The sequence below is a fragment of the Filicampus tigris genome, chromosome 6, assembly GCF_054856515.1.
Source record: "Filicampus tigris isolate MCC_2025a chromosome 6, RoL_Ftig_1.0, whole genome shotgun sequence".
In the NCBI taxonomy this organism is placed as follows: Eukaryota; Metazoa; Chordata; class Actinopteri; order Syngnathiformes; family Syngnathidae; genus Filicampus; species Filicampus tigris.
In genome coordinates this window covers 15,724,354-15,749,448 of record NC_141222.1, presented here as the reverse complement: position 1 = coordinate 15,749,448, position 25,095 = coordinate 15,724,354, and the positions used below count along the sequence as shown (strand labels likewise).

Here is a 25,095-nt window from a genome sequence, read left to right as displayed (position 1 = left end):
TTGGAGGCATTTTTGCAGACTGATTAATGGCCCACACACTGTATGTGTAATGCTATAAGGTTGTGACTCTGCATGTTGAAATGTGTGTTGAGATATAATTCGAGATGCCTTTGCTTCTTTTTTCTCAAACGTAAACAGAGTCGTTCAGCTTTTACATTCTGAATTCTGAGAAAATGTGACATATAAAACGTGTCAGAGAGAGGCAGTATAAAACAGCCAAATCTTGCCTGTGTGACCTTGATATTCCTGAAGACACTGACATACAGGAGATCACGTAGGGCGTTAGTGTCTGAATACAAGATCGATGTGCTCTATGGGAGATTCTAAATTAGGTACACCTGTATAATCGTGCGAGATTCAATACATTATATACATGCCATAACAACCAGTGTTTCCCAAATGGCACCCCGCAATTGTTTATGATAACATACTATGCATATGTACCATAAAAGGTGTTCAAAAGATCAGGCTCCATTAATAAGGCTTGCTGGTTAAGTGTTCGAAATCTACTGGTAGGTTGTCGAAGTTGGTCGTCGGAAACGCTAACGGAAGCCCATTTAAAATCAAAATCATAGGCGGACCGGCATATAGGCGATTACTATTTGGTCCGGCGGGACAAAATGTCGGAATGGTACCCCAGCTGTCGGCGATAAACGGACCACCCCAAATTTTATATATACATACAGACCATGACAAAGCTATTATGACAAATAAGACATTGTTTCGTTTTCTGACACTGTTTCATACTGTGTAATTTCAATTATTCATACATGCTAACTGATAATGCTTTCATTTCACCCTGCAGGGAGAACAGGCGTTAGTCCTTTTCCTTTTAAATCCCTATGGAGCCAACAATACCATGAAATGATATCTTTATTCTATAACCAGTCAAGCAGACAGTAGCTGAAAAAATATTCTTCTCCTAAGACGTTTAGTAGAGTTTTTTTATACTGTGATAATAGGCTGACCCACTTAAAGCAAAGAAATTCTTGTGCAGTGTCAGGACTCCTCCTAGACTGCTGCTCCACAAGTGTCAAGCCAGAGAAAAATGTACCTTGCCTTTAGAGCAGCTAAGAAAATCGTTTGCTGGCTGAAAATCGCATAATTAGCTGTCTCATATTTCTGAGTTTTTGAGCTGCTGTTTTTTTTTTTTTTAATTATCATTTAGATTTGCTGCTGCAAATCAATGATAATGGGGAGCAACTCAATATTTCAATCATTAAATGGCCACAAAAGCTTGTCTAGTGGAACCAATGTCAAACACAGGCTGTTCTGTGACACTGGTCAACCTCTTCCCCTTTGAAACTCAATATATATGGAATCATTTGTTACAACTGACACCAGAAAACAATAAAAAGAATAAATGAATCACATGGCAAGCATATGGCAGCTAACCAGTCAACCAGCGGCGGGCTAGCAAGTGTCTCGGTTGAAAAGCTAGTGCCTCCATCTTCACTGGGTGTAATCCATCACCCAAGCAGAGCTGGGTATTCCGTCTATGTGACGAACCGGTCCGTCTATCCGCCTATGATGGACGCCTGTTTTGTTGCCGGTTGACGAATGACGGGAACATTTTCAGAGAGTCACTATGGCCCATTCCCAATATTCACACTTGCACCCTTGTACCCCTCATTCGTCCGTTCCCGCCGAGGGTACGAGTGTGCAGGGTGTCCCAATTCTGCGAAGTGCTCTGTCGGCCCGCCTCCTTTGTGACCTTGTTCCACACTTCGGCTGAGCCCGCATCCATGGCCCCTAAGCCGAAGCATATTACCCACAAGTCATTGCGGATTTGACCAAAATAGCGGAAGACTGCAGACAATCTGTGAAATGCCTGTACCTGTGCCAAAAAATGTCTCCTCAAGTGTAAATATCTGATTATTACAAAGCGTTTGAAGTCACCGTTTACTCGTTACTGTTTACCTACGTATTTTGTCCTAGTTTTGCTGCCGTATTTGGCAACCTTCTGCGCATGCGGAAGATTTCATGCAGGAGCCACACATAGTTAAAATAATGGAGCCTGGATGACCGAGCCTGAGTTTTACTTTACTACAACTTTACTGAAGTTTTAATATAATTTCAAACAGAAAAATTGCCAAAACAACAACTTGTGCCGCCATGCTCGCTGACACAGCGGCAGAAGTCGATGACGTCTCATGCAGTGTCCCAATTCTGTAATTTTTGTACACTTGTAACCTGCGCCCTCGAACCCTTCATGCACTTCGACTACTGCTTTCACAGCCTGGTCCCTCACTCAAATCTGTCCCCCAAGCAACAACAATTCACTATTGTTCCTTGCCGCGGCCATCAAAGCCTCGCCGCGAAAAATAGACTATATGGACTACAGACGAAAGACGGATTAAATACATGGGATTCCGACTATATTTAGCCTGTCTATTTTTAAAAATGTTCCCGTCATTCGTCAACCATCAGCAAAACGGGAATCCGTCATAGGCGGAGAGACGGACCGGTCTGTCACATAGACGGAATGCCCAGCTCTGATTTAAAGCATACCATGTTTTTCCAATCGTCTTAGTTAAACTTAGCATTTAACTGCCCTTAGCGAGTTCTAGAGTCTTACCTACCTAGATAGTGAAAAAACAGCCAGTTTATTGTTCTGTAGAAAATCAGCATTCACCTTAATTCATACTTGATACTTGGTGAGGCGAACTAAACCACCTCAGTATCATTTCAGGCTACATGTTTTATCAGCCCAAGTCACTGAGAGTGTAACGATATACTTGCCTAAGTTCAGTTCACACTCAGTGATGGTGTAATGTCAGTGTGAAATGTTGTCTGTCTCTGTATATGCCCTGTGATTGAGTGGCAACAAGTCCAGGGGGAAATCTGTCTTTTTCCCAAAGTCAGCTGGGGTAGGCTCAAGTTCCCCCTGAGCCTGAACAGTATCAGTATCAGTATCAAAATTGATGTTTTCTGGTATTAAATCACAGCTCATGGGAAGATGTAGTTACTGTATTTTCTCCGATAAATCCAAACAGAGCCAAAAGTAAATAATAAGGTGGATGGATCCACATTGAGAGCTAAGCACCTGCCTGATGTTTAAATAAGGTTTTGTTTGCTTACAGACACACTTAGGAGAGTTGGACTTGTTGCTGTGCAATCAGTTTGTTCTACTGCCCCCGGGTGGCAAAAAAACTCATTACATTAAAACTGAATAATGCGCAGTAAAACCGTCATTGCTTTGTTTTGTTCAGCATAAACAATATTTAATGTTGCCCACCTGCGCATGCTAGCGTAGTCGGTTGAATCTGTCCTTCTGCAGGGGGAGGCCATGTGGACTTTGACGACTTCTGTGAGTTAATGGGCCCAAGGATGCTGGCTGAGACTGCTCACATGGTTGGACTCAAGGAGCTCCGCTGTGCCTTCAAACAGGCAAGGATCACAGCTATGAGGAACCCAACACCATCAAGTGTTTGGATCTTACTTGTGCGAGGGGGTTGGACAAAAAGGCTTGCCCTAAAGGAAATAAGCAGCTGTAATTAATTGTAGCAAGAAAATGCCATATACGGTAGGAGGAGGGCCTGAGCCAGTAAAACTGCAAGTTTTGACTGCGAGGCAAACGTCCTGACTAAACCATTTCTAAGTAGTATGTATTTAAAGCAACACTGTGTCATGTCAGTTTTTGTTGATTATGGCGGCACCATGTGGACAAACGCGGTAGTGTTTTGACAAAAGTCAACCACATTTCCCATGTGCGCCAGCGCGTAGTGTCGTGAAATCCTGAGCGCTCGCTGGCCTGCAAGTTGGACTGAATTACATTTCTATTTCCAGTGGCTTTGTGAAAGATGAATAGTGATGAGGTAATGAATCTAATTTTGTTTCAACAATACTTTTGTTTTTTTTTGGTTGTTTTGGGGCTTCTGCCATGACACCAGTAATAGCACGCATTAGTTCGAATCGACTTCCATCCTTATAGCGAAAGGAAGAAGTGAGTATGCCGTAAAGCAATTCAGGACATTTGTGTTTTTTTTGTGTGCCAGGGTTGCTCCCATCCTCCTTAAAGTTGCTTAGTGCCAGTAAAAACGATACAGACCATCCCCCCCCCCACCCCAGGGTATGACAAAAGTCCCATTCAACTACTTGTAAGTCAATGTTTCATCAAAAGTGTTGTGAAAAAATTCGGTCGAATTCTTGCCCAGTGCTGCTTTAAAAAAAGAACCCAAAGCATATGCTAAATATTGAGTGGGAGAGCCAATCTGTGAATGGCAAATTTCTGTGAATTTTCGCAAAGAATTGTTCTTTCACTAGATATACCAACTATGATCCCCAAAAAATCAGGATCCAAAGTGCCAGTGCAAACACCCCATTAAGCCCAATTCTACCAGCACAAAGTCTAGCAAAATACCAAAAGAAAAAAATTCCACCCATGCGCACAGTTAGACCACGCTTTGCGCTAAACCGAAATATTTTGTATGAATTTCTTCTCATTTTATAATTGCATCATAATAGTGAAGATATTAAGAGGTGGATTAAGTCGGTCAGGTCTGTCCCCACTGCAGACTCAGGTACCAAATGCTCCGCCCACCACAAAGTTAAAAAGCAATAAGATGTTTAAGTCTCACCTCCTCCAAGCAAAATCATGACATGACAAAACAAGACAAATTGGGTTATTTTCCAGAATTTGTAAGCAAGCCTCTTGCCCGAGCCCTGTGTGTGTGTGTTATTAATGATTACTGCCGAATGGACGACACTGACATAAAGTGTGTTCTGTGCTAATAAATATTAAAGGATGCTTGATATGCTACAGTGCACTCACTGCGCTCTTGATTTATATGGGTAGAATCTTATTGGGAAAATAGTCTCATGCATCAAATAGGATCACATTTTAGAAGCTCTTTATTACATTCACTATTTTATGATTTATTATTTTATGGTTATGATTTTGTTTGACTGTTTTGTCTCTCGAGTTAAAGCTACAATTAAAAGCTTGTCTGTATTTAAATGCGCTCTCTCTAGTTGACAATACCCCATGCTAATGCTACTTTACCGTACGGCAAAGGTTGTTTTGTGTGTTGAGATTTTTATGTGGAACTGTACTCAAATTTACCATGATTAGGGCCCTACCCTAATATACGTAATATGGAGTGTTGCAAGCATGGCACAATGGGTTAGCGGTTACCGGTTACCGTGTCAACTTGACAGTTAAGATCACGATGATATTAGCGGTTAGCATACCGGTTTGACAGTTGAGAGAGATGGGCACTTTACCCTATTTTGCCGGTCCGTCTGCGACCTGGGCACCCTTCCGTCATCGTACCTGCGTCCTTATTCATAAAATAATCATCATTCAACAAACACGAGCGCACGTTTAGAATGACTTGATATTTCGCAATTTTGTAACCTCCTTTTATATTGTTGGCACTTTTTTTGTAATCATTCAAATTGTTAACAACACCCTTCTCTGTGATATGTCAGACTTACAAGACGACATAGTTCTTTTCACTTTCAGGGACTTAATGAATTTTTTAAATATTTCACAATGTTAAATATTTAATTCCATCATTCAAAAAATTCATTTGTACAAACCTCGTAACAGATGCCTGACCTACAGACTTAACACATTTTCATGTGACTGCAGCCTAATTGTGCCAACACCTAAAATATAGCTTTGGCTATGTTGCTCTCTGTCAAGCATGTTAACACTTTTTTTTTTTTTTGTCAACACAGCATTGGTCATATGTCTTCATGTGGAGTGTTTCTTGCGTCATTGTCAGCACCATAAATAATCAGTCAAAGGAGAGACACGTGAGTGGCTCCAGGCACCGTGTGTGCAAATGAGAATTCATTTCCAGCCCCTTCCTCATTTCCAAAGACGTTCTCGCTTCACGACTAACACCTCATGAGTCAGCATTGCCCCATCTGCAGATTTAAGCTGTTTGCAGCTTTCTAGGGACATCACAGAGCTGGGTAGGAGCTCCACAACATCAAATCGGTTTCTTTTCTATCTGAAGAACACTTTAATTGGATTCTTAATGTGGCTTTTAATAACCTCTAAAACCTGCGCCGTTGTTTGTGCTCGGTTTAACCTAGAAGTTTACTTCTGTTCTCTTATCCTCTCGCCCTCTAATCCTCTCCATCCTTTGTCTTGACTTTCATTTGCAGTTTGACTGCAATGGGGATGGTAAGATCACGCTTGAGGAGCTGAAGGACGGGATGAAGACCCTCCTTGGTGAGAAGCTGAAGAAGGGCGAGCTGGAGGAGATCCTTGGTGACATTGACCTCAACAAAGATGGCAACATTGACTTTGACGGTGAGCAGCTGGGTTGGTGGGGGGGGGGGGGGGGGTGGGTGGGGGGGCGTTGGGGGTGCGGCTGGGGGACAGAAAAAGATGTCGCGCTAGTCGAATGAGCGCAAGCCACCAAGGCTGAAACGTGCCACCAGAAAAATCAATGAGCAAGCAGCAATGATTTAAGGTCTTTGGGACCTGGTTGCACGCCGCCTCTTGCCCTAAGTCAGCTGGGATAGGCTCTAGCTCACCTATGGCCCTAATAAGGACAAATTGATGGATGTTTAACTAAAAAGATTTTTTTTTTGTTTTTTTTTGCAGAATTTCTTTGGTTGCAGGGTGGTTAGAGTATATGCGTAGAGCATCTCCAAGGCCAATTTTTACTATTTATCCCACTGGTCGCCAATCACCGGTAAACGGACCTTGCCATTTGGTACAGGGCTGCACAGATATATTTCTTTAAAAAAACAAGAACAAAAAAAGAACAACTTTTTTGGGGTACATACATTCTGATTTTTAACTTCTCAAATGAGAGATCCCTCACATGATGAGCAATTTGGCAAATCTGTCTCGTTTTTCTTTCTCATAGTGTCACCTGTCTGATTAATTGTCTGGCTGTGTGCGCGTCACTGTTTTTTAATTCAGTCTTTATTGAACAAACAATTCAACACAAGACATAATCCGAATGTCGTCCGTATTTTTTACTGGTGCCCTGTCAAAAATATCATTGATTTCTGTGAATCTATTTGATGTCTGCGTGTCTCCCAGACATTTGCGTGGATGAAAACACATGTGTGGATGGATCCTTGAAAGAATATCTATGACTTTCATTTGAAATGTCCAGTAGACAGGGAGTACCATACAAACAAAGCAACTAGAATCAAATTACATTTTATTTATATTGAACTTTCCACAGATAGAATGCAACTCAAAGTGCTGTACGCTAAAAACGTCAAAATACAACATAAAAAGAAAACACGCTCCCCCCTACACACACACACCCATGCACACACACCCACATTCATATAACTTGAAAAAGAGATATGGCAAGGGGCCCAGAGAGACCATAAGAAGAAAGCATAACAGCAAAAGAGGACGAAAAGGAACGATTACATGAAGGAGCCTTGCCTGTAAGGTTCTTTGCAATCTAATTATGCTTTTTCCTCAATCAATACACATGCCTGCACGTGTGTCACATGCGACACATCAAGAACACACCGTGCTGGACAGCTCAAGGACTTAGCAGAAATTGCATTACCTGCTGAGAGAAGACACAACCGTGTGCGCACGCGTACACACACACACACACACACGCACACCTACACACACTCACGCTCATGTGATTGCAGGGAATGCAGACTTTAGCACACAGAGAACCAAGAAGTGTGATCTGTTTTGTCGTGTCTCTGCAATCCAATCTATCGCAATTATCGGGAACATATAAAAAAGGCGTGTCATTGTCAAAAGAGATCAATAAGCAAGTGCTCCTTCTCATCATCATCAGTTAGCCCCTAGGGCACAGTTTGAAGGTGTCACACGGGCAGAATGTCTAACAAGGCGCAACAATGAATGAATGTCCCCACATATAGACCTTCCAATAGGCCCCGAGCCCTGGGTGGGATTATGGATTTGTGCCTCCCACCCCTCACCTCAATAGGTGTCATCAAATTCACATCATCATTTTAAAAAGCCATCCCGAGCCTTGTACAAAGAACATTGAACTGATTTATACGTGGAAAAGCGCTCGCAGCACATACAGTGATCGAGGGTGGCTGAGTCACACTGTTTCATATTTTTTCTTTCTACTTTTGCACCCTCCCCTCTCACTTCCTCAGTTTCTAGTTCGGTAGCTCATAATAATCAGGCTTCCTACATTATGCAGCCAATCAGTTTTAAAAATATGCAAAGAATATCATGCATAATCCGACATATGGATATTGTATAAACCTGTTCTAAGAGGCAAGTTGTATAAAATACTTTATTACATTTTTTTTCATTACATATTAAATAACCCCACAAATAATTGTATGTTATATTGGATACACTATGTCAGCGTTCAAAGCCGTCATCTTCTTTTCCTTCTGGCAGCTAAATTTATCAGTTCATGCTTTTTTCTTTTTTTTTTTTTTTTACATCTTTTTACACTTGTTGAAGTTAAGCCAATACTAAAGGCCAAAGTATTGTAAAACAGTCAAATGTCACACCTTTGTTGTTGTAAGCTTTAGGCTATACCCTCAAAAGTGATTTCATGTATTTATTTTTTTAAATAATGGGGCAATTAATTGGTTGTCTGAATTTTTTTCTGTCAAATATCAGAATCAGCATCAGCCTCAAAAAAGCCACATCGGTTGGGCCTTAGTTCACACTTTTTTTTGTTGTTGTTGTCAGCAAGTGCCGTGAATTAAGCAAATTCACATTCGGTGTGTACAAAACTCTTGCGATCAAACTTGCACAAGTAATGCAAAGTGAAAGTTGGCTTTGCATCCGGTGTGGATGCAACATTGGAATCCAATCAATGAGCCCAGATGCGGAGATGTAAGATGTGTTGTTGAAAGCTGCTCTGCCTTATGAAAGACACACTTGTGAGTTGTTTTATTGTCAAGAAGCATTGACTGATATTAACCATGCCTCACATAAAAGAGCTCTCAGAATGATTCTTAATGAAACAAACAAGAATCGTTAACTTGCATGAACCTGGAAAGACTAAGAAAAAGTATCTCTAAAACCTCTGCATGTTTATCAGTCCGTGGTGAGCTAAATTGTCTAAAAAAGCAGAAATACAGCACCATTGCTACTCTCCCTCTGTGTCACCGTCCTGTAAAAATGACTACAGAATGTTGGGTAAAGACTTTTAGAAATATATGACACATGCCAACCTCTCAAGTCTGCAATACTGTAAGTAAAACATCAAACATCAATGAAGAACGCCAAAGAGAAAGCCACTGCAGGCCAGAAAAGCATTACTACATGTTTGCAAAAGAGCACACGGATGTACATATACTGTATGACATGATAGATGAAACCAAAGTGGAGTTGTTTTGAAGGAACACACAACACTGTGTGACTGAGAGAAAAAAGGTACATCACACCACCATCAAACCTCATCCCAACTGCCAAGTATGGTGAGGGGGTATTAGGCCCATTATCAGCTTTACTTACTCAGGGAAGGATGCATCCTTGCATCATAAATAGAAAAATAAATTCCCAAGTTTATGAAGAAATGTTGACAAGAGAAATAAATATAGTTTTCCTTTGATACCTAAACTGGGGCGACAACACCCACCCTCTGGAACTCCCTCCCAAAACATGAGGTACTGTTGTACCTTGACAACCTTCAAGTCTCTTCTTCAAACCCACCTCTTCAAAACAGGTTATATTCTGTGATCTTAATTTGTGGATAAGTAAATAACTCCAAACGTTTTACCAACATTTTGTTGTAACTCTATATAATCATATTTTACTTGATTATACAGTATTATAAAACAAAATAATGATATAATGATTCTTCTCATCCTTATTATTTGGGCAAAGAAATTCTTTCACTGGGCTATAACCTACCTGAAAAGTTGGTTTTGCATGTATGTGTATGTTTGTTTGTATATTTTTATAAGAATAATTTCAAATGCAGTAGCTGTAAAAAACAAAAAACAAAACTAAGCAGTATCTCTTCAATTAGTGGCAATGTTCCTTTCTCCTATAGCAAATGGTTTCTGGAGAACCACAAGAGTGCCATAAAAGATAAAGATAGTAGGTTACATTATCTGGCATTAAGTTTTTGTGCCCATTCAATCAATTGCTATATATGCGAATGGTGACAATGAGAAGCCTTCTTAGTAAAACAATTGGTGTGATTAAGGCGGTTGAATTGGACTAAGTGAGACTTGCTTTAGACTGGATTTCACTGAGACAATTTCTTGGGTTGATGGGCAGGTAGTACAATCTCTGATACAACCAATAAAGTTGGAGGTATTCAAATTTGTTGATGGTTTCAACTCAGTTTAAAAGTGTGCGACTTTGACGACTTTACTTTTAATACAATGAACAGGGTTTTTTCAGGGGCGGTTTTATTTTTTTCTGAGAAATCAGATGAGGATGATTTCAACTGTGGTTTAAATCAGTGATGTATGCCGCAGAAAATTATCCAATGTCAGTTATTTTGACAAAATATATGCATTTTCTAATGAAAAAAATACTGTTTTGTTAATTTATTTATGCCAACCACTTATAGTAACAGGCAAAACAATAAAGTGTTCTTCCACTAGATGACAGAAGGTACATAATGACCCAGTATAGCCACTTTTTATGAATCGTTTTGCTAAGTGGTCTGCCGTGATATTTTATCCGATGTGGAATATGTGCCTTAGCTCAATAAAGGTTGAGAAACACTGGTTTAAATTAACACCTAACTAGCGCAACGTTGGTCAGATAATAGTTTTCAGGATATAGCACTTTTGGAGCCAGAGGTGGCTTGAAATTACGTGCAGCTAGGGATGGAACGATATCCAAACGGCACGATACGATATTATTACGGTATTGGGTGGGTGGGGGTGTGTACAATATTAAAAAAAAGCTCACGAAACTGTTTGACAACTCCCTAAATTGTAAAAAATCTAATTATATTGAAAGAAAAAACCCCACTACATTGTGTTTTTTAAATAATAAAAACAGTGACAAAGAAATAGGCTTGGCCAGTCATTTTATTGTCATGTTGGCTCAGCATCGCAAAGTTCTACTGTCTGTAGTTCACAATGCTGTGTTCAGCGGAAGCGGGCGAAATGTAATCATTTTTGATGGAGATGTGTTGCTTTTAATATCATAATATGAAATGACAATGACATTCTGGCAATTTTGACATCGCCATATCGCTGTTATCGTTACATCCTTCAAGGTTGTTGTCTAGGGCTATTATATACAGCTGTTATATTCAGGAAAAACTGGTAAACAATTCCAAATATTGTTACACTCTTAAAATAATGGCCAATGTCATGTTTAGACCCCCCAAAAATACAAAAAATCTTACACATCTGGCCACCTCTGCCAAAATCGGCTCAATCCTTGGTTAAACAGATTCCGTTCTACCCCTGAAATGAAATTATTACTAAATAAAATCAGTACTGAGGTCATATTTTTGTGTCTTCTGAAAAAAAGAAAACTTTGGTCATTATTTTAGGAGGTCATGATATTCAACTGAAATGGCCTTGTATTCATGCATCCATATATTTTTGTTCTTTAAACCAGATCGCCACTTGCGCGGTTCATTAAGCTGCTGATGATGTCATCACATCACTGTGAAAGTTTTGAGTGTATGCGTGAACTCAGTATGGGCTGATAATGATGTACAGCAGCATCCCTTTGTGATCATTATCACCTGCTGTCTCCTACAGAGTTCGTGATGATGCTCTCTGCTCGATGACCTCTGATGGAGTGTGAGGACGGCACCACAACCACTCTCAGCTCCTCTCATTTCCTTCATTTTGTCAAGTGACACTATGTATATTATTTATGGTGTCCGAAAAGAAAATAGTCTGGTATTTTATTTTCATAATAAAGGGCAGTTACTGTTAATCTTAGTTGTGATGAAGCATTAGTAAAACATTGATGCTGCATTGCTGTCCCCTTGTGGCTACAGAGGGTACTTACTGAAGCGTATAGGTAAGACAGAGGACATACGTCGTTCAATACTTGCTAACACAAGACGGCGCTTCGAGGCACCGAAAGACAGGCACAGAAAATAGTTGGCTTGCGGTTCATGGATTTTCTTTTCCCGGTGCTAAAGGAGGGTTTGACAAATACACATGCAGGAAGACTAAGAAAATGGTTTACAGATCAAACCATTATCTGAACTGCTTAATATTTTAAAATATAAAATAAAATGAGTGGCTTAACTAGGGCTACACAGATTTCTGACGTGGCTATAGTCTGACCCTAGCCATGGTATACCGCACTTCTGGTCTACGGATGCGTATTAGGCTAGCTCCCTTAATGTTGTATTGTTGTTTTTTTTTATAAACAGTTTTAAGGCATGTACGTGTTTTTCATATATTTACTGTAATTAGTACTTAACTAATTACAACTGCGTTTGGTTCCAAGCCATTGTGCAGTCCAAATTAGAATTTGATTTCGGACACTCTTACCTGCAAGTGTTACAACTTGCAAAGGATGCATATAGAATGAAAAGCTGAAAGAAAACACAGGCTTAGACAAAAAAAAACAACCTTTTTTTTTTGCAATTATTGGAGTTCATTAACTTAAATTACAGAGCAAAAACCAATATCAAAAAAAAAAATAATAATAATAATACAAAGGACTTACATAAACCAGCCATGAATTTATCTTTCCAATGTAATGAACAAATGGTACTTCAGACTGCCAGAAAAATACAATCATAACATACATACATAACATATTTCATATCAAGATGGGAAAGACTGGTAAACCAAGTAGTGTAACTTGAAACCACAAAGTCAAATGGTGTAAGGCAACAGGTTCTCCCCTCCAAGCAAAGAGAGGAGTGTGTATTGAATATTAGTAATATTAAAGTTCTGCCTTATAGATGCATATATACTGATTTGGTGATTTCATATTGCAATATCCCCTATTGAAAATGTCTACACAAAAAAGGGTCAGAATGTACAAATATTAATATTCCATTGTATTGAGAAGTAGTTGGATCATAACTCCCATTCTAAGTGACACATTTTGGAAGATTTTTGTAGTTTATAGTCCACTGTGGGAGGAAAATTTTGACAAGCACACATTCAGGATCACAATTTGTGGTCATGAGTGTTTTTCAGCACGACCACATCAAAACAACACACTAGATGGCAACAGGAAGTCTGGGACATGATGGAAGTTTAGCGCACATGACAGTATGAAAAAGGAAAACGAGACAACAACGTGGGCAATCTGATTATTGTCCTTTAATGGGACCGCGTGGACCCTCAATGTGAGTTGGTTGCACTTGGGTAATTACGTAGACCTTTTTTCCGCTTTTTATGCAGCATTCTGGATTTGTCCTACGGCATCTCACCCACCTTCCTTTCCGCCCCGACTCACTACTTTCAACTGGAGGAACTTGACCCAAACCATTGTCCTCAGTCCATCTCGATGATGTCCACTTTAATTGACAACGGCACCGTACATCAGGATGTTCCTGGGGATATTCTACAAAGGTGCGAGACACTTCATCTCACGTTATTCATGTTTGATGTAACAAAACAAAACAATGTGCGTCACTGGAAGAATCCCTGAGGCGGTTTGGCCACATCTCTGCAAGCTCAAGAATGTTTTCAGCATAGCAGGTTTCAGAGCAGCGAGTGGAAGGATCGGGCGGTGCGGTTTATAGCGTCCAATCGGCGGCGTAATGGAGAGGAGAAGAGGAAGCTCTTAACTGTTGGGGATGCTCTGCAGATAGGTGAGAATGTGCTGAATTTTCACCAAGCGCTCTTTGAGGCTGGTCATGGAGAGGACAGACAGCTGATAGCGCGGGTCGATGGGCAGCACAGCCAGCAGCCACCAGCAGCACGCGGGACCGTTAGGAGTCGCCTACAACACAGGCCACAGGAAATGATTGTCAAAAGTTGCACTCCTATCACTGACATACTCAATCAGTGTAATCAATTGCATATTAAACTGGGTTTTTGTTTAATTAAAAAAAATATACATACACGGTATACATTTTAGCCAAAAGAAGGCGAAGGGCAAAGTAGAAATGGCAATTATTTTAGTAGCTTTAATTTCAAAAAGTGAAACTTGTGTGTTTCATACATTCACTATTCACACAGTGAAATGATTTTATTTATCATCATTTTGTTTATTATTATCAAGATTACAGCTAAAAAGCCCCCATATTCACCATCTGATGACTATCAGAAAATTAGGGAATTAGCCTTCTGAAAAAGTATTTTCCCGTGTGATTAATAAAGCCATAATATGAGTTTCGCATTTTGAATTGAACAACAGATTTTTTGTTGTTGTTGGTGTTGTAGCACCTGTATCACTCCAGCAACAAGCACATGGCATTAGGGAAAGCTCATGTTAACGTGCATGTTTATTCTTGTCATTTCGAGCCGTGTACCCATAAATACATTGAGCCAAGGTAGTTCAGCGCAAATGACACAAATGAATATGTGCTAAAATGCATCCACTGGGCCACCGGTAGAAATCATGACTAAGATCACAACTGTACTTCACTGCAGTAAAAATGAACAAAAGCCTCTACCGTGTACCATGCAGACAATGTGGATTCTCTCCATGACACTTGTAAATGCAACAGTAGCGGTAGGATTAGCTATGAAGCACCCATAAAGCTCTTGAGCCAATACTGTCTAAAGCTCCGCCCCTCAGGTCGTCGCGGGAGCCGAGCTGTAATCCTCTTTGGCGTAAGGAGGCGAGCACACACAACAAGCACAATCTTCTATGATGCACCTCTAAGGCTGTTAAGTCCACAGTAATATAGGCTTTTCCCAAACGGGAGCGCACAAGCAATTGACTGTGTCAAACACACGTCTCAATGCCAGTTTTCTAAACTGGAGAGGGCGTTATTCATGACCTAGTTGTTATTTTCAGATATAAAGATCAAGAGTGAAACGTCTGGGGGACTGAGTAGTCAGAGTTGTTTTTTGTCACGTTATGTCGGTCCTTCAGTTAGGGGCAGGCCAAGCGCTGAAACTCCAAGAAGTTGTGGAGAAAATGTTTATGACATGGCTGAACTTCCTCTTAATTCTAGTCAGAGTATACTACATAGGAGGCAAACAAATTTGCTGCGAAGAGTTACAAAGACCCAGTGGCAGGTTTTCATCTGCGCGATATGGTCAGCCATTCTCACAGAGAGGCATGGTGTCCACTCATCTGAAGGGGTCAAGTTAAATTATGACAAATAAATGGCACCCTCTACTGGACAAGACTCAAACCAGCACTGCAAAAAATATATATTTTTTAGAAATTTAGAGTGTTTTTGGGGTGGGGTTCTGAATTGAAGAAAACAGATATATCCCCACTCTCGCTCCATGGAGTCGTTCATGCCAGAAGCGCCACTATAAATGACTGCAACATGCTGTCAGAGGAACCCACTATTGGGCATGGATTTTTTGGGACGAGCCATTTCAAGATAAAATCAGCAGTAAATCCCAAACATGAGATGTGTTTGAGTCATGGAGAGGAGGCCCATCATGAGACATTTGATCGCACGGATAAAAATATACATGTCGAAATGAATTTGTCTAGAGGATATGGTTGTGACTCTCAATCAACCAGGTCATGGTAATCCACAGTAGAATCTAGGTAACCAGACTCTTTTTGGATGGTGAAGACGTTTCACCTTTAATGCTAAAGGCTACTTCAGTTTTAGATTTCAGGAGTGGCGTTCACAATATGTCTATGTTGAGCGTCTCGCCTTTGGATGGTCCCTTGAGGGTTAGCAGAAAAATCATGGCTCATTTAGACTCTTCTACTAACTGCATTGGACTTTTTATAGCCTTCTCTGTCATGCCTTCACGCATTCCTGGAAGGACTCTTCCAGGATCTTGTAAAGCTCTGTCATCGCAGCTAACCTTAATAACACCCCTGTCTATAAAACAAGTCCTCTTGGGGAGAATCACATAGAACTAGATCGGGTGATTAGGGAGGTTGCTCCAGTACAGCGATGTTGTTCTCGGCTCAGGGCACTGTGACAGACGTTTTTTAAATGGTCTTTCTGTAAAGTGGATTTTCACCAATTGCGCATGGGTCTGAAACATATTCCCTGTGATAAACGGGAGTTCAGTGAACGAGCAAATTGAAAGTTGAGCCAAAGGTGGGAAGGCCTGCATTTGCGTTCTGCGGGTTCACTGCGCACTGACTCCGAGGCATTAGCAAAACCGACTTAAAGTGGAAGTCAACCCAAACATGTTTTTTTTCCAGATTATGTTCTATGCAGGCTCACTACTTGAAATACAGCATTCTGATTAATATTGTGTTTGTGGTATACAAGTTAAGCAGCAAAATGCACCCAGTTTTAGCCATCTCAGGAGGCGGCCATTTTGTCACTTTTGTCGACTTCAAGATGACATTGAAGTTGCTCAGGGCTCAGATAATGACCAATCACGGCGGCTCACCTGTTTTCTAAAGGTGAGCCATGATCGGTCGTTACCTGAGCCCTGAGCAACTGTGTCATCTTCAGTTGACAGAAGTGACAAAATGGCCACCCCCTGAGCTAGCTAAAAAAGTGTGGATTTCTCATATTCCACAAAGGCAATATTAATCAGAATGCCTGTTTCGACGAGTGGGCCTGCATAGAACATATTGTGAAAATAAATATGCTTGGGCTGACTTCCCCCTGTAAGAACGAGGAGGCCTAAAAATGTACCTGGATATCAGCTTCCCTCTCTGGCATTGGTCCAAAGTGCTGAAGGATCTGGTTGTGGAAGCGGATCTTGAGGTTCTGGAACCAGACACGGGCTTGATTGTATACAGCATCGTGGAGCTCTTGTAGGCTCTCGAGCTCCTCTCTGGCCTCCACCTAAAAGCCAATATTGAATAAATCAGTGACTGTTGGATTCTCTGTGGTACCAAGCGAAAGAATAAATTACATAATTATAGTAGGACAAAGCAACACTTCGTACCCGAGTGTCTTCCAAATGCTCAATGTCAGCAATACTATAACCGTCCTTCATTCCTCGGGACAGGACTCTGAAGCGCTTCCCTCCAATAGTGTCTACCACGGATCTACCATCAGGCAGGAAGTGAACACTCCGGATGATGAGCATACATCCATAGTCGACAAACCTGCCAGGGTGGATGCCACAGTTTTAATGACATAAAAATGCTTGGCATCGTAGCAGCCACTTATGTAACTAACGACTACATGCAATCAGTCACATGAACAAGCTTAATTGTTTGCCAGTTGATATGCCAAAACCATCCAAACGCATTTTGTGTCCTTACGCTTACCCTTTCTGTGGATCGTTAATACACATCCCGAACTGCCGCGTGTCCGTGTCCATGCAGCGGCGGATCATGAGGCGATAACGTGGCTCGAAGACATGCAGCGGGCAAGGCACCGTGGGGTACGCCATGGTACATACAAAGATAGGCACGTTCTTTGTCAAGCTGCACCCACGACAGAAGGACACGACATCATTAGAATGTTCCTCTTAAACATAAGGCAGGGAAAGCAATAGCTAACTTACTCAGAAAGCTCTCTGGTCTCCTCCAGGTGAGTTTTGGATCTCGCCTCATACTCCTGAGCAAAATACTGTTTGAGCAGCACATCCAGCACGCTTGTCACAGTGTACTTTCTACATGCTAGATACTGCAGAGGAGAGGTTTATGATTAATCATACAATAGACACCTTCATAGAAAAAAAAAAAAAAGTCGTCACCCTGTGGGGCCCCTTACCTCTTTGAGGCTCTCTTTGCACAGGGGACAATGTGGCGTGTGGTCCAAACAGCGTTCCAGACAGCTTTTACAAAAGGTGTGGCCACACGGCGTTGTCACAGGCTCGTAAAATAACCTAATTCACACGGAGCGTGGACCAAATCAGATACCTCCTAAAATTTCCATCTTAAGCTACAGTTTTACTGGATCACATCAGCACGGAAGGTAAGTATTATACAAACAAAATAGTTTCTGCCTCAAATTATTCCGACCCAAACCGTACTATGACTTTTAGTGATTTGTGGGTAGTTCATATTGAATTGGTAGTTAACTTTTAATTTTATGTGCAGATTAAGTATGTTTCATTTATCCATTTCGTCGCTGTCATGTGAAAAACAAATCTCCATTTTTTTTCCATTTTCTTATTTTCACACAAACGGCGTTTCCGCGCTACACACAATAACGTGATAATTTTTTTTTAAATCCAAAATTGGACATAAGTGTTTTTCACAGGACAGCGACGATTTGTTCTTTATGTGTTGTTTTCTTTTAGTTCTTCATGCCTCTTATGGCGCTTTGTCCCATGCTCAATCCCGGGCACTAATGCTATAATTATAATACCATTATCATACTGATTATGAAGCTTATACACAGACATACCTCATGCAGAGAGAGCATTCAAGGTCACTGGCCTCAATGAGATCCTCACAAACACTTCTGTAAGTTTTAGCTTTGGTTGCTGTTTTTGGGGAATTTTTCACACCTAGAAGCAAACAGAGAACATCACGTTACTCAAGCTCTATGATTCATGTACCTGTACTTGTTGGTAATGAAAACAGTTGGTAATTATTACAAAAGCAAACTGAGAAAAGGAGAAAAGTGCTGCGCAACACCTTGTTTTTTGTACTTGCTACTTCCACTGGCCACAATGCAAGGCTCGATGTCAGAAACGGAAAACTTCCTCTTCAGCAGACTCGCCTTCTCCTGGTCCCCAAGCTGAGGGGCCGAGCAGACCCTCTTGAGACCCTGCTCGCCAGAGGCGGGGCCATGACATCGCAGGGAATGCGCTCTACTCAGACCGGGACGCTCGAGACTCTCCCAGCGTTTCTGTGGCACAAAGATAACAATTCAAATGAATGCATGTGATATCAGCGAAGGCAACGAAATGAGGCTCAAATGATTAGGATGGATTGACTTATCTGACCTCCTGCTTGTCTTTTCGCTGATGTGCCGACAGAGCGCGGACCTGGTGTTTGCTTTGTCTTTGGACTGGAATATGGGACCTGACTTGGGCCACCACGGTTTTATTGCGAAAGTGAGGCGAAGTATTCTGCGCCGTTTCCCTCAGGCCAACCTTCACATTGTCATTAGCCGAAGAGAGCAGGTCACACAGAATCTGTTAAAAAAGAAAAAAAACAGAAACACCATATGGCCTGTCAATGAACCTGAAGAACTGCAGAAATCCTGAAATTATTCTTTCCTGATGTGAGCTACATCTTGATAAGGGAGGCTGTTCTTCGAACTATGATCTGGCAAGATAACAACTAGAAATGAAATATCGTCACTGTCCAATGAAAATGTTTCATGGAAACCATAAAAAAAGAAAAAGAAAAAAAAGACAGCTTTGATTCAGATTAGGGCTGGGGAAAAACGTCAACCAACAAAAATGCATGCCTCAAAACTGTTTTTGATCATTTTAAAACCCAATATGTGTATGTGACCTGCGTGACAATAAGCCGGCGGCTGCTTGAGGTCTCAACAACACAGATTTAAAGTGAATTAACGCTGAACAATCTTTCTCAAAGTACGTCCCATCACAACTTTACGGGGGGCCATGCGTCTTCCACTGAATTATCGTGATCGCTGCGTGAGTGAAAGCCTATCCAGCTAATTTAGCTTAGCACAGCTTCCTGTCTGTGTCTCATCACTAAGCGCTGAGAAGTGATGAGCGTGAGTGGAAAGTAAATCATTTAAATTTATCTAAAAAAAAAAAATAAATAGAGCATGAGAGCGTGACAGTCACGGCTGGATCTTTTATTGTAATTTAACAGCAGACAATGGTTTATACGAAAATTAATATGAAAATATTGTTTACCTTTAATTGACAATAGTATTAACATCAACCTTGGCAAAATTAAGTGTTATTTTCCCAGATTAAATTATTTTGCAATGCATCGAACAACATGAGTTACTCCCATGCGGAGTATCATCGTTTAGCAGACTTTCTAACTTTTTATTGACAAAAAGGGGAGACAAAACATTTTCGCATGACTGTGTATGAAGTCACTGAACTGACACGTTCGTTACAAAGACAATAAGAGCCTAATGGGAGTTTAAATGATGCACATGGAGTGTTACACAAAGATTTTGCAACAGTGGTAGTTTTTCATATCAAAATATCATGAGCGGATAATGGTGCCGTGAAAATGCAGGTTGAACTGTATACAATGAGACAACTGTGTGCCTCTTGTATAACCCAGACACACAGCTGGATTTGTTGAGTGGCGCTCATGTCCTGACATGACCTTTATCACAAGCATAAGCAAGATGATACAGCAGGGACAAGTGAACATGTGATTTGTTTATCATGGTTTATTTCTCAAGTAAATGAGTACTTTAACTATTGTCTAGTGTCTATTATGAAATGTTGAGCAGTCACTGATTATTTGTTTCTGTGTTCCTACCAGGTGTTCAACCACAACAGCTTGACTTTTTGACCTACTTAGCTCATTCACTGCCATTGGCGGATTTACTTGTCTTGTCACTGTCCAACCGTTCAATCCCAGGAATTTATTTATATTTTTTTCAAACGTTAGGGTAAAAGAGGGTCTGAAAATGTCTGGCAGTGAATGAGTTAAGATGGGACATCTGGCGTCACTCTCAAGACTCGGAGAGAACACCACACCTTTGATTTTTAATTGGTCACATGGCTGCCCTAGAACCTGTCCTTGATATCGCTACGTGACCTTGGAGGCTACACCCAAGCTTCTCGGAAATGTAATTGGCATGGATTTCTTGCAATTCATGGTGACATATGCACTTGACAAAATCTGTCATCTGTACTGTTGTCATCATAATAGAAGAAAGTTATATAATGCTTTTCTCGCTGGTGATAGTGATAGCCAGTTTGTATAATATTATATGTGAAAATGCGAACCTTTTCTACTTGTCTCTTTGCGCAGGGGAAGTATTCATCCACAGCAAGGCAGTTGAGGAAGACTTGGAGAGACTCATCCACTTCCCCCATCTCGTGAAGCACCATGGCTTTCCTAAACAAAGCCTACAAGGACATAACATCAAACTTAGCGGTTTGTTATAGTCACTGCAATTATAGCTTGCAAAATAGAAACTACTGTACACAAACGTGTGGCCGTGTTAGCTTGGACCTCTATCTACCCAATGGCTACATTTTCTCCTTGATAACTTCTACTGCCCGACGCAAGTTTGAAGGATGTTTTTCTTTCTGTTTTTTTGATTGAACAACAGGAGACTGGCCTACCTCAGCAGAACAGCTAGATGCAAGACAAAATTCAATGTCCTCCAAAGCCAGATCAAACTTCTTTAGAGACGTATACGCTTCCGCTCTTGAGAGTCGCACCTTCTCTGTTGTTTCAGGTTCTTCAAAGACCATCGGGAGAGAAGAGAGAGGCAGGAGAAATTCTTTGTAATCATCCAGTATTAAAGCTTAGGAAACATTGCGCATCCGTCTTGTCACGATAGTTTTATTGTTAGTGTCACGATGGAGGAAAGAAAATACCATGTTGCGAAAGCCAGTTAGAGCAGCAAGAAATCTGATGGCAGCAAACCAACATTCCTTTGTCAATATCAATGAAATGAGGCCTTGTTTGTTAAGGACATGATTGAGACAACAGTCAGATGTTAAGTTGGAGCAGATAGTTGTTGGTAAATAATAGGACCAATAAAACCAGACACCACGCTTGATGCATAGCTTACTCGGCTGTTGTAAAATAAACCGAAGCATTTTTTATGAAACATGCTAACATCATATTCTAAATTGATACTATTGAACTTCTGGTTCATTCCGTGGAGGTTTACAGTCCAGTACAGTTAGTTGTGAATCATCGGGGGTACATCATGGACTCAACATGTAATGGCAACGTCTTGTCACATTATGGACATCGTGGGACTCGATTAAACTGTATTGTGTTGCATTGACATTCTGACAGTTTATTGATAACAACCGTTTTTGATCGTGATGCATTTTAAGGGTATAAATGGCTCTTGACTACATGGGTGTGTATTGAAATCTCACCAAGTGGTCGCAGCAACTATTTTTCACCGCTCAAAATACATCCATACACAGAAAATAGCACAATTTTCACTATGGTTATTTATTTTATCTCTGGAGGATGCAATTTTGTAAGCAGTGGAATCTGGTGATTGATTTTAAAGAGAAAAAATGATTGACTCTCGAACTGGGTCAGCGTTTGAGCGTCTGGCCGGATCATGTTTTGAAAACCACCATACCCATATACGGTATACACATACAGTATATACATTAATAGGCACATGTATAGATATATACAGTGCCTTGTGAAAGTATTAGCCCCTCCCAACTCCTCTGCTTGAACCTTTTTACCTTTTGCCACATTTCAGGCTTCAAAGATAAATATATAACATGTGATTATTTTTGTGAAGAATCAACACCAACTCGGACACAATCGTGAAGTGGAACTAAATTCATATGAAATGTTTAACCTTTTTGTTGCTGTTTAAATAAATAACTGAAAAATCGGGCATGAAATTTTATTTACCCCTTTATTTCTCAGTGTAGCCAACTGACTCCAGAAGTTCCCTGATGATTTCTGAATGATCCAATGTTGACCCAAATGACTTGATTATAAATACACCTGCTCTGTGGTGCTCTCTGAGGTTGGTTAAAAGAATATTAGTCGCACATTGCACAAATCTGGCCTTTATGGGAGAATCACAAGAAGAAAGACATTTCTCAAATGTCCTACTTTTCCGTTTTTTTGTTTGAAGAAAAAAAAAGGTTAAAATATCATATACATTTCATATACATATACAAAATCGAGGGGGGGTTAATGCTTTCTCAAGGCACTGCACATACATCTAATTCCTGTTAATTCTCATGGAAAGTTTTTTTTCTCTCTCTCAATTTTGTAGTAAAAAGACATGCCAATAGGTGCATAAGTGTATCCAAATGTTCCTTCCTTTGCTGGTTGCAGCTAGAAAGGTAAATACTGTCAAAAGCAAGTAGTGCGGTAATGTAGGTATTTTATATTCAGTGACGGTATTTCTCTTAGTGGCTGACTAACTAGTTATGCACACCCAAAAAAATGTACCGGGTACACCGTTACCCTGTGTAATATCCAGTATACTGGATATTCACAATGCAGCCGAAATAAATATCAATGTACTCAATGAGACCACCCATTACAATCATAAACCAAAACAGGTTAAGGAATTTTATGTCACCTAAACCAAATACTATGGCTATGTATTAAAAAATGAAATGGCAGCCAACGCACCCCAATTTCAGATAAGAAATCATTAATTAAAGTCTATAAAAACAGGGGTCACTGATGGTATATGTGGGTACATCTGCCTGACTTCAACACAAGCACTGTGGGTTCAGTTCCCACAATGAGGGTGTGAATATGAGTGATTTTTCTTTGCATGTACCTTGGGCTTAAATGGCAACCAATCAAAGGTGTAGTCTACCGTTTGCCAAGAGTTGGGATACATGGATATTTAGGAACAAATGCATGCACATAGTCATTTGTTTGGGGGACAGTGGCATTTTACATTAAATCGGGTTTAATCACGATTCATTCTGCAATGATGTGAGCAATTCAAGGAGGACTATTTGCACAATGTCATATGTTTTTGGTCTAAACCTTTATCCCAATGACCGATTGAAGGATCACTGTTGCTATGTAGAGCAATAACAATGGTATTGGGTGACTTACTTTACCACTTCACTTAACATTAGTCTATATGTCCAAATGCATTCCCTCAAACCCTGCTACTTTCAGTCTGCAGCAGCAGTAGGCGACACCTTTTCCCTCTCTTTCATAAAATCGTCGTGTTACCAAACCTCAGAGGCCATAATCATGAGTCACAACTTATGTATATGATAATTTTTTTATGTCTAAAAGAAAATGGTTGCACTGCAGAACCGCAAGTTACAAAACCCACAATGAGTGTCACGACTTAACTTATACAAGCTGACCCCGACGCGCATGCGCTGTGAGGCAACGTTTCATAAATTGGGCTCGACAGCTCGGCGCGGGTAGTAGATCGCGTCGCTATAGTAACTGTTTGACGATAACCTCGTGCTGAACAAGAAAAATAAAGTACTATACATCACGTTTCGTGATGTATTATCTTCCTTCCTTAATACAACACTAGCGAAGAAACGACTTTTAGTTTAAGTGACGCCTTGGCGACATTCACGTATGCTTTCAACTGTGATATATTACTGTGTACGAGAATGATGGATATTATCTTTGTGTATTTTGCCGATTGTCGGTTTCTAAAGTCCAGTCCATTGACTTGCAGTAGTGTACGGGGCACATCTGCCACATTCAATATGGCGGAAGCGCGTGCGTATATCAGCAACTGGCCAAGCCGCTCAATGCACGTCTCCAATGTCCATGCTCAATATAAGGAAACACATTAACAAACATCCGCTGTTAACATGACTCGTTCATTAAGCATACAATAACTCACCCGCTTGGATCATATCGCTCGCTTGCCTTACGGCGTCTCGACAGCGTTTGCGCCGACACAGTTCGTCCACTTCGCTTAGTCTTTTGGACAGTTTCACTTCGCCGGGGAACCATTTTGCTAGGAGTCCGCACAAAATCACGTTGGGCTTGCCTTCGAGTCTCACCGCTTCGTTGCACAACTTGCACCTGGAGAGTAGCCCTCGTTGCAAACACCTCTTGCAGAACGAGTGTCCACACGCGAACGTCACGGGTTCCCCTAAAAAACTCTGACAATTGGGGCAGTCGAACACTTGATCCCAGCGGCTGTCCTGCTCCTCCGAGTCCAGCTTCAACGGCGAGTCCGACTCGCAGGTGGCATTATCCTTTAGGTTCCGCACTATACAGTCCACAAAAGTGCTTAGCTGTTCGGGTCTCGTGGGCCCATAACGCAAGGCCACCGAGAACCAGTAAATTGCCTCTTTTAGGGAGTTCTCCGAGGCTAGAGCGTTGGCTTTTAGCAGTATGAGCTGATGGTGGTCGTCTTCCTTTTGCTCCTGTACGGGAACGTCGTCCTTTTCGGTGCCTATAAAGAAAGCGCTCCTCTCCCCCGTCGCTTCCTCAGCTTGCTGCTGGAGTGACATAGTTGGGGTTTGTTTGTTTCTTTTAGAAAAATAAAACGTTAGGAGTAACTGGCGTTTCTTCTGTTAACGCGACAATTCATCTCTCCTTTAGTGGGCACAGACTTTTCCTGTGGACACTCGCTTGTTACATAAAAACTCATGTCACGTGAGCACAAGCTC

At 40.9% G+C, this 25,095-nt stretch overlaps 2 protein-coding genes and 1 long non-coding RNA gene across 5 annotated transcripts in view; 2 read left to right on the top strand and 1 right to left on the bottom strand.

The window, feature by feature from the left end:
• The window catches only part of LOC147145977 (calcium-binding protein 2-like), a 27,569-nt gene extending 15,760 nt beyond the window's left edge, over positions 1-11,809 (top strand). For 2 of the 3 annotated variants that reach the window (XM_086032574.1, XM_086032575.1), the window contains exons 7-9: positions 3,281-3,390; positions 6,121-6,268; positions 11,629-11,809. In XM_086032574.1, the coding sequence (XP_085888700.1) occupies positions 3,281-3,390; positions 6,121-6,268; positions 11,629-11,657 (287 nt within the window). In that variant the 3' untranslated portion in view covers positions 11,658-11,809. Of the gene's footprint in view, positions 1-3,280; positions 3,391-5,685; positions 5,926-6,120; positions 6,269-11,628 lie in introns of those variants that run through there. The other variant, XR_015087065.1, reaches the window with a different exon arrangement.
• lonrf1 (LON peptidase N-terminal domain and ring finger 1) lies at positions 10,924-25,095 on the bottom strand. The gene is made up of 12 exons (XM_086032573.1): positions 24,318-25,095; positions 21,100-21,218; positions 20,758-20,880; positions 18,805-18,996; positions 18,494-18,707; positions 18,261-18,363; positions 17,622-17,736; positions 17,413-17,534; positions 17,174-17,332; positions 16,846-17,008; positions 16,590-16,742; positions 10,924-13,789 (listed from the first exon to the last, which is right to left on the bottom strand). Exons 1-12 carry the CDS (start codon positions 24,934-24,936, stop codon positions 13,631-13,633), a joined length of 2,241 nt encoding a protein of 746 aa, XP_085888699.1. The 5' UTR covers positions 24,937-25,095; the 3' UTR covers positions 10,924-13,630.
• On the top strand, positions 19,555-22,306 carry LOC147145976 (uncharacterized). Its single transcript, XR_015087066.1, has 3 exons — positions 19,555-20,597; positions 20,783-20,908; positions 21,216-22,306. It is a non-coding gene; the product is annotated as an uncharacterized LOC147145976 (long non-coding RNA).

Coding starts and splice junctions, on each gene's coding strand:
- lonrf1 (XM_086032573.1), bottom strand. CDS start 24,936: ATGTCACTCCAGCAGCAAGCTGAGGAAGCGACGGGGGAGAGGAGCGCT. Junction 17,333..17,412: donor GAGACCAGAGAGCTTTCTGA/GTAAGTTAGCTA, acceptor TCGTGGGTGCAG/CTTGACAAAGAACGTGCCTA. Junction 17,009..17,173: donor ATTAACGATCCACAGAAAGG/GTAAGCGTAAGG, acceptor CCACCCTGGCAG/GTTTGTCGACTATGGATGTA.